The sequence below is a fragment of the Felis catus genome, chromosome B4 (assembly GCF_018350175.1).
Source record: "Felis catus isolate Fca126 chromosome B4, F.catus_Fca126_mat1.0, whole genome shotgun sequence".
NCBI lineage: Eukaryota > Metazoa > Chordata > Mammalia > Carnivora > Felidae > Felis > Felis catus.
The window spans coordinates 127135022-127144184 of NC_058374.1; the positions used below are offsets into that span (position 1 = coordinate 127135022).

Genomic DNA, 9163 nt, shown 5'->3' on the forward strand with positions numbered 1-9163 from the left:
TTTATAGATTTTGGATACTAACCCTTTATCTGATATGTTGTTTGCAAATATCTTCTCCCATTCTGTCGGTTGCCTTTTAGTTTTGTTGATTGTTTCCCTTGATGTGCAGTTTTATTTTGATGAGATCCCAGTAGTTCATTTTTGCTTTTATTTCCCTTGCCTCCAGAGATGTGTTGAGTAACAAGTTCCTGCAGCCGAGGTTAAAGAGGTTGTTGCCTGTTTTCTCCTCTAGGATTTTGATGGTTTCCTGCCTCACATTTAGGTCTTTCATCCATTTTGAATTTATTTTTGTGTATTACACCTTCTTTTTTAATGCTTACTACAACCTTTTTAAGTAAATGCTATCATTAGTCTCATATCATAATAAGAAAACTGAGGCACAGAGAGGGGAAGGAACTTGCTTAAGGTCACACAGCTACTATGGAGATTTATGTGTGTGTGTGTGTGGTAAAATGCACATAACATGAAATTTACCATTTTAACCATTTCTAAGCACACCATTCAGCGGCATAAGCCCATTCACATTGTTGTAAAATCATCATCACCATCTATCTCCAGAACTTTCTATCTTCCCAAACTGAAACTTTGGGAACCATTTCCCTTCCCCTCAGGCCCTGGGAACCACCACCTAACTTTCTGTCTCTATGAACTTGACTACTCTAGGGACCTTATATAAATGGAATCGTACAATATTTGCCCTTTGTGACTGGCTTATTTCAGGTAGCACAGTGCCCTCAGGGTTCATCCATGCTGTAGCATGTGTTGGAATTTCATTTCTTTTTAAGACTGAATGATATCTCATTGTCTGGAGAGACCATATCGTGTCTATCCAGTCATCCATCAGTGGACACTTAGGGTGGTTTCCACCCTTTGGCTACTGTGAATAATGTTGCTGTGAACACAGGACAAATATCTGTTCAAGTCTCTGCTTTTAGTTCTTTGGGGTTTGGGGTATATACCCAGATGGGAAAACCTAGATTTGTCTTACTCCAAAGCACAGGCTCTTAACCTTGCTCTCTGGCCTAATAAATGGTTGAAATATTTGCAATAATCATTGATACACAGAAGAGATCTTCTCATTGGTCATCAGTAAATCAAAACCTACACACTACTTACTACACACACACACACACACACACACACACACACACACACACACACACTCTAGGTGCTTTGGTTAAATGAGGGTTTTACCAAAATCTGGTCTCTCAGGACACAGCACATTTTTTTTTTTAATCTTTAAACTGAGTACTCTGCAGAAAAGCATCCAGAGACTGCTCTCTACCCAAGAAGAGAGCCTGATTATGAATCTTGTGGTCCTTCCCCCTCTCCTGGCCACAGACACTCCAATTGTCCTGTGAACCCAGCATCCACAAGTGGCTTTGCCATGGCCTGTCATGTTGTCAGCAATCCATTTTAACCACTTCAGCCTCCTGGGCGGGCAGCTTCCGTAGCTATTGTATTTAATAATGCAGCCTGATGCAAGAGGAGCCCAGGTTGGGAATACATTAGTGCTATGGGCTTTGAATACCTATGGCAGGGAACTGCCCCTTCTGTTTATGTACCTTTGCAGCCAGAGCTCTGCCTTTTACAGACAGGAGACTCTGGCCTCAGTCTCCCAGGCCACATCCTGGTGTGTTTCCAATGCAAAAGTCTGCCTTTCGTGACATTTGGATAGAAGACAAGGCAAAGCCAGCCAGCCCCTGCCCTTTCCCCGTTCTGTATGCTCTTGCCCCTGTGTTACAGATACTGCAACACCACTAACAAGCTCATGCATGTGGATTCTATTCCTGGCAGATTGTGCTGCACATCGAGGCGAGTTTAGTAAAAACGGAAAAGAAAAACCAACTCTTGGTTCAGAACCCCAGGAAACACAGGAGTTTACATGCTAATAACAATGTCCCAAATGTCAACAAGACCTTGGCAACATTACCTCTGTACTACATCTAACTGTTTGAGACAGCTGTGGAATTTTATACAGATGAGAAGTCCATTCCATAAATGCATGGCTTAACCATCTTTTTTTTTTTTTCCTGGTAAATCTGTCCCAAATTATTCAGTCGTAAAAAGGGGGCCTTGAAGCTTCTGATGGCCCTTTCAACCTGAGAAAAAGAAGAGGCTGGTTCATCAAATTGAATCTAAGCTAATTCAGTAAGCCCAACCATGCACTGTGCTAGAAAGAACACAGGTTTGCAAAACTAGTGATTCATTCATTAGTGTTCATTGAGCACCCACTATTTACCAGGAACTGTATTCATCAGAATATAATAAAAAATTAGTAAGACATGAGCTCTGCTCTTGCAAAAATTACAGTCTAGGACAGGGGCCAGCAAACGTTTTCTGTGGAGGGCCAGGTAATATTTTCACACAGGCCATATGGTTGCCATAGTAATGCAAAAGCAGCCATACATGATGCATAAATGATGGGTGTGGTTTTGTTCTAATAAAACTTTATTCACAAAAACAGGTAGTGGGCCAGATTTTGCCCACAGGCCTGTAGTTTGTCAATCGTTGGCGTAGGAGATGAGAGTTCCCACCCCAGTTCTGTCAGTCATTATTTGTGTGGAGGTAGGCAAGGGTCTGATGTATAGTCACCACTGAATAAATATCACCAAATATAAATGTAAGTATTTATTGTACTTGTTGTTCTCCACTTACACTAACTTGTGATGAGTGACATTTATATACAAAGCAAGTGGCCAGGTGTGGTCAAGGGGGGTGCTCTCTGTGTCCACAGAATCAAAGATAGGCGATTCTGAGCCTCAGTTTCCCCACCTGTACAATGAGGGCTTGTACTCTGTGACTCTAATGTCAGGGTTCATGTTGAAAGAATGAAAGCAATCCTAAGATCTCTCCCAACTCCAGGGTACTGTGCAGCTATGGGAACCCTGGGTGGTAACAAGCCCTCTTGCCTGATAAACCTCACCACGTCTTCTAAGTTTCTCAGACTGCATAATTACCTGCTTCCTAAATGCACCGAAGAGCATCGTACCCTCTGAGTCACGCCATTCATTCTGTGGCTGGGGAAACTGAAGCACAGAAAAGTGATTTGACGTACCCAAGGTTGCACGTGGTTTTTATACATACAGTTGTCATTGGCTCAATGAATGGTGTCAGTGAGTTCATGGCCACAACCTTGGTCCGTTAGCTGGGCTAGGTTCCATAGACACAGTCAGTTCCCTTTTTCCCAGCCTGGCCACCTACTTTGTGCATGAGGGTCACTGGATACCAGTTGGTGAGAAGGAGAGCGATAGTTTACATTTATAATGACAACTAATATTGAGTGAGTGCTGACTCCAGTTGACCATTGTTCTGTCACTCCATGCATTATCTCATTTTAATCGCAACAACAGACTGTTGAGTAGGTATTATCATCAACCCCATTTTATGGATAGGAGTTTGGAGGCAAAGAGAGATTGTATAAATTGCCCAACAGCCAATAGCTTAGTGGTAAATCTGGGGCGGGGAGGGGGGCGCAGGGCAGGATCCCAGAAGCCAGAAGCCCCTCCCTTAACTACATTCCTAACCTACCTCTCCTAATTGTGACAAACGGCAGAATCATGGTCTGGGATGCAGGTGTCATAATTCTTATTTTGAAAATGATGCACCTAAAGCTGGAGGCCAAGTGGCCCAGCCCTGGTCACATATTGAGGGAGGTGGGTGAGCCCCAACTCAAATCCAGGTGTTCCAGCTCGTTCCACCATAGATAGCCCTGTTAGCACGGCCTCATTATCATTTCCCATCTAACAATTAAGTGCATCTCTGGGTTTTTTTTTTTAATTTTTTTTAACGTTTATTTTTGAGACAGACCATGAACGGGGGAGGGTCAGAGAGAGAGGGAGACACAGAATCGGAAACAGGCTCCAGGCTCTGAGCGGTCAGCACAGAGCCCGATGCGGGGCTCGAACTCACGGACCGCGAGATCATGACCTGAGCTGAAGTCGGACGCTTAACCGACTGAGCCACCCAGGCGCCCCTCTGGTTTATTTTTTTAATGTTTATTTATTTATTTTGAGAGAGCGCGTGGAAGGGGAAGAGAGAGAGGGAAAAAGAATCTCAAGCAGCCTGGCTCTGCACTTTCAGCGGGGCTCAAACTTACAAACCATGAGATCATGACCTGAAGTCACTTCAGTCTGTGACTGAAGCACAGAAAAGTGTCTTCAGCTTCAGCTGAAGTCAAGAGCTTAACCGACAGAGCCACCCAGGTGTTCCACATCTCTTGTTTAAAGGACAGGATAGTTCAGAAGGATGATTCGGCATTTGGATAATTTAAATAAATCAACATTTAAAGAAAGCAGTGGGAAGTTATCTCAAGGAGCACTTAAGAACTTCTGAGCTTCCAGTTCATTGCCATAGAGGGACTTTGGAAACTGTAGAAAAGATCTGAAGACAGCCAGCCCACATATCCGCATTTACTTCTGTGCTTCGAACGTGAGTTCCTCCCACCACGCACACATGAGGCTGAATACCTGGCCTCTGATTAATGGTGTCAGAATGGGGGCAGTGTCTTAATGGTTAAGCACACAGTCTTAACGATTCAGTTCCTGGTTCTGCCCTTGACACGCTGTGTGACTTTTTGTAACCTACACTCTTGTCTGTTCCCTCATCTGTAAATTGGAGGTGGTAATCTGCCTTCCTTCAGGGAAGTTGAAGATTAAAGGAGATGATGTACTTGAAGTGCCTACCAATGTGCCTGGCACATTGTAAGCCCCCAGTAAATGTTCACTGTTAGTTCATTACTCCGAGAGTTAACTGCTCACTCATACATTCAACAAACAACTTACCAAGTGTCTACCATCTGTCAAGCCCTCTGCTTGGGCTTATAAAGGTGAGCTAGGTCAATGTAATCCCTTCCTTATCGGCTCAGTCTGTGAGGAACCCCATCTCTAGATGAGTGTCTCAGCCTCAGCACTGCCAGCTTGAGCCACAGGATTCTCTGCTGCAGGGTCTGTCCTGTGCATCGTGGCATGTTAGCATCCCTGGCTTCCACCCATTAGATGCCAATAGTACATACATCACCGCCACCACCCAGTCGTGACAATCAGATCCTCTCCACACTTTTCCAAACGTCCCTTGGGCAAAAATCACCCCTGGTTGAGAACCACTGCTCTAAATACAGAGAATTGGTAGTCAGTGCCCACTCAGGGTTGCTGTGACAGTCAAACAGGTTAATAACACTCCAAGAGCATAGAGCTGTGTCTGCAACTCCATTCATGTCCCAGTTGTCTACAGCCACAACAAAGAACCGTAGAACCCAGGGGATAAAACAGTAAACCCTTCTTCGGCACATGAGTCGACGGGACAGCTGGAAGTTTCTTCTGGTCTCCATGGGCCTTGCTTCTGACGTCAGCTGTCTGGTCAGCTGTGCTTGGCTTTGTTGACCGTGGCTGGACCCTGTCACTCTCTCTTCTCAGTTTCATGGAGCCGCTAACCCTCCATGCAGGCTCACTAGGGCTTTTGCTCCCGTGACAGAGGCAGGTTTCTGAGCAAGAGTGCAGAAGCACAGACATGGCCACTTGAAGGTAGCTCAGAATCAGCAACTGTGGCTTCTGCCGTGTTCTGTTGGCCTGAGCAAGTCACAAGGCCAAGCAGTGAAGAAATGGACTCCAACCCTCTCATGAGAGAAGTTGCCAAGTCTTGTCCCATGAGGGTGAATACAGCAAAGGCTAGAGAATCGGGCCGTTTTTATAGTCAATCTGCCTTAATAGGTGTTCACCATTATTAGCTGTGCAGGCAGCCAGGTGCATTTCAGAAACATAACCGTCTCCTGCTTCCTCTTGCCCTCCACAGTTTCTTGGAGTCACAGAGCTTTCCGCGTATTGCGAAGGCTACTTTCTCAAAAACATGATGGTCCTCATCGAAAACGAAGCGTTCAAGCAGCTCCTCTATGACAAAAATGGTGAAGGGACGGGCCAGGATGTGCTCCAGGACTTACAGAGGACGTTGGCCATCAGGATTCAGTCAATCCACTTGTCATCCTCCAAAGGTTCTGTTGTATGAAACGTCCAGCGCAGGGAACAGTCCCCTGGGGACTTTCCAGTTCTGCTGCTGCACTGGCTTCACACAAACACATACAAAGTTCACCTGGCATCTGTTTTTGGCTAGGCCAAGGAGCTGCCTCTCCTGCCCGAGCTTTTCTTGAATAAGCAATTCCAGCTCCTGTGTGTTCCTATTGAGAAACAAAGGACATTCCACTGGTCTGCAGATCAGATCTGCAGTGGGGTCCAGGGCTTGAAGGTCAACATGGGACAGCCAAGCCAACCCCATCCGAAAGCACCCCTGGGGCACTTGAACGCCCGTTGCCGGGACCACTGTTAAATGGATGAATTGAGGAGTAAAGGTCATTCGGGTTGCAGGTGGACAGTTGGAGAACTGAACTGTTCCGACCCCAGAGAGTGTTGTGCTCACATCAAGGACTTTAGTAGCTACAGCTCAGCGAGAGTCAACCGTGGTAGCAAATTGGTGAGACTGTTACCAATAATGAAGAAATAATTTGGCAAATTTTTAGGGGTGGGAACTTTTTAAAATGTTCATAAAAAAACAAAAACAGGGCAGCCTTGTAGTTTAAAAATCTATTTCTAAAAGCGCAACAGTTCATTTTCAATTGAATTGTGTTTAGGGATCTGTGTTTTGAGTTTTGGTTTTTTTTAAAAAAAAAAACAGTAAGTTGCAGGTCTATACCGTATAAACATGCATCTGACAAGATACTGCTGATATTCTATACAAAGTGAAATAATAATCTTGCCTTAGTGATCATGGTTACACAAAAGAGGTGCACTGCCAATAATTATCTCTAACTCAATAGCTGAAAACAACTTGCATGCTAATTGTGATTTCGGGGTGACAGTAAAACAGCCCCACATAACAAACATGCATCTGCATGGGCCCGAGCCAGTGAAACATTATGTTTGTGCTTCATTTTTGCCAAGGTAAAAATGTTTCATCACTTCTTGCTAAAAATCCATTCGGTGAAACTGTAACATATTCCTTTCCTTTAACAATGATTCTGGGATGCTTTAGCAGAAATGTGTTCATAGATGATGCTGATCAGGGGCGGGAGGGGCGCGCACGTCCAAGAATTTACTATGAATCCCAAAGTTTTCTCTGTACTCTCAAAAGATGTTAATAGTTTGCTACTAGCCAGAGAATATGACTATGTTAGATTATTTTTAAAGATGAAATATGTATGATAGGAAGGATTCTTTCTGTATTCTGAGAATGTACAGTATAGGGTTATCTCTGATGAAAGTTCCTATCGACAGGGTTCCGTTTTCTCTGCCATATATTATAAGCAAAAGAGATTGGTGAAGTGCCACAATATTCCAAATAGTTTTTCAGTTGCTGCCTTTTTCTCTTGTCCTTTCCTTGGAAACCTAGATAGAAACGAGAATGACTCTTGCCCTTTGGGGTTGGCAAAGTTTCTTTGGTAACCCTATTTCCTAGCATGCCTTTGGGAAGTTGTGCACAGACCCCAGATTCTAAAAGAGCTGCTGTCATGCTCCCTGAGCCACTGTTCACAGGACCGAGGCCAGGTTACATGGGTGTGATCCCTGGAGCAGCTCCTGGGCCGCATCTGCCTCCAACATCGGCTCTCACGTGGTTTGGATACAGGAGGCCTCTCTTCAACTTGGCCATTTGCAAACCACCGCAGGCCCTACAATCAAATGAAGAAGGGAGGAAAAAAGAAAGGAAAAAAACTGCCTGCAGAGGAGTCCAAGTTACAGATACACACAGCACGTGCGTGAGTCTCTGCTGCCTCCTGCCTCCTCTGTGTCCTCAGAAATGCTGCGTGATGTTCCCTTCACCACGACTGACTTCCCCCTGTGAATGTCTAGTGCTAGTTTGGGGCCTCTGGGCTTCGATTTGTACAGCGGCCAGTCCTGACGGGCTTCTGTTCTAGTTTGGTGTGCTTTCTCTGTCATTAAATGATTTTCCCAAGCCGTGCATCGTGTGTATGGTACGAGTGAGCTCTTTACCCAACAGGGGGAGCCTGAGAACTTCGTTCAGTTAAAAGATTGGAAAAGGTGGGGGCGCCTGGGTGGCGCAGTCGGTTAGGCGTCCGACTTCAGCCAGGTCACGATCTCGCGGTCCGGGAGTTCGAGCCCCGCGTCAGGCTCTGGGCTGATGGCTCAGAGCCTGGAGCCTGTTTCCGATTCTGTGTCTCCCTCTCTCTCTGACCCTCCCCCGTTCAAGCTCTGTCTCTCTCTGTCCCAAAAATAAATAAACGTTGAAAAAAAAAATAAAAAAAAAAAAAAAGATTGGAAAAGGTGGCCGTGCAGAAAAAGTCGAGGAAAATGGAGATAACAGGGTAAAAGGTAGGGGCCGCCACCTGTCCACTCTGTCAACCAGGGGTTGGCTGTGCAGGCTCAAGTCCCCTGGGTCTGCATATACCTCCGGGTGCCACCCTTGGAGGACCTGACAGGTGTCACCACTTTGCCTAATGCAGAGAGCTAATTCGCCTGCAGAGAGTGGAGTTCTGGCTGCCATTTGTGTGCCACAATGAAGCTTTGTGGGGGTGGGAAGATGGAGAAAAACGAGTTCTGCCCACATGGTTTGGCTCCCATCAAGGGCCAGCATGACCTGATGCTTGTGGATGGTGGCGGCATTCTGGGGTGGGGGTCACAGCAGGGCAAGCGGCTCTCCCCTTGGGTATTGTCATCACTGAGGTCAAACCAAGTCCTCACCTGATCCACTCTGGCTCCTCGCCCAGCCTGGGCCCAGCTCAGGTCCGGGTGGAGATGAATCCCCCTGGATCATCCACAAGGACTACAGGAAGCTGGGGTGGGGAGACCTGGGCCAGTGAGGCCCGGTAGACAACTGACCTCACGAACCCCTCCCCAGAATGCCCAGCCCTGCTTAGCAGCCAAGTTCCGTTTCTTCTTTAAGAAACAACCAAAGCATCCGTGTGCCAGGGGCCAGAACTCTGAGGCCGGGAGAACAGAAGGTCGATTTATTTTTGTGCATCCTGTGTAGCCTCAGGGTGAGTACATCGTTTGATTTATTCCTTTTGCAAAGATAAAGCGTATGCTGCCACATTTGTCTTTTACTTGTCGATGGGCAGCGTTGTCATTTGGTCTTCAGTGAAGCCTGTCGCATCTGAGGCCCTTAGCATCTTGGGGGGAGACAGGAGCCAGCTGCAAAACTCCTTCTACTGCTTCCATTA

The 9163-nt window shown here is 46.0% G+C and overlaps 1 protein-coding gene across 8 annotated transcripts in view; it reads left to right on the plus strand.

The window, feature by feature from the left end:
- The window catches only part of BTBD11 (BTB domain containing 11), a 315613-nt gene extending 307669 nt beyond the window's left edge, over nucleotides 1-7944 (plus strand). For 6 of the 8 annotated variants that reach the window (XM_045062280.1, XM_045062279.1, XM_045062276.1 and 3 more), the window contains one exon: nucleotides 5791-7944. In XM_045062280.1, the coding sequence (XP_044918215.1) occupies nucleotides 5791-6000 (210 nt within the window). In that variant the 3' untranslated portion in view covers nucleotides 6001-7944. Of the gene's footprint in view, nucleotides 1-1746; nucleotides 3779-5790 lie in introns of those variants that run through there. The other 2 variants (XM_045062275.1, XM_045062277.1) reach the window with 2 other exon arrangements.
- The last annotated feature ends 1219 nt before the right edge of the window (nucleotides 7945-9163 follow it).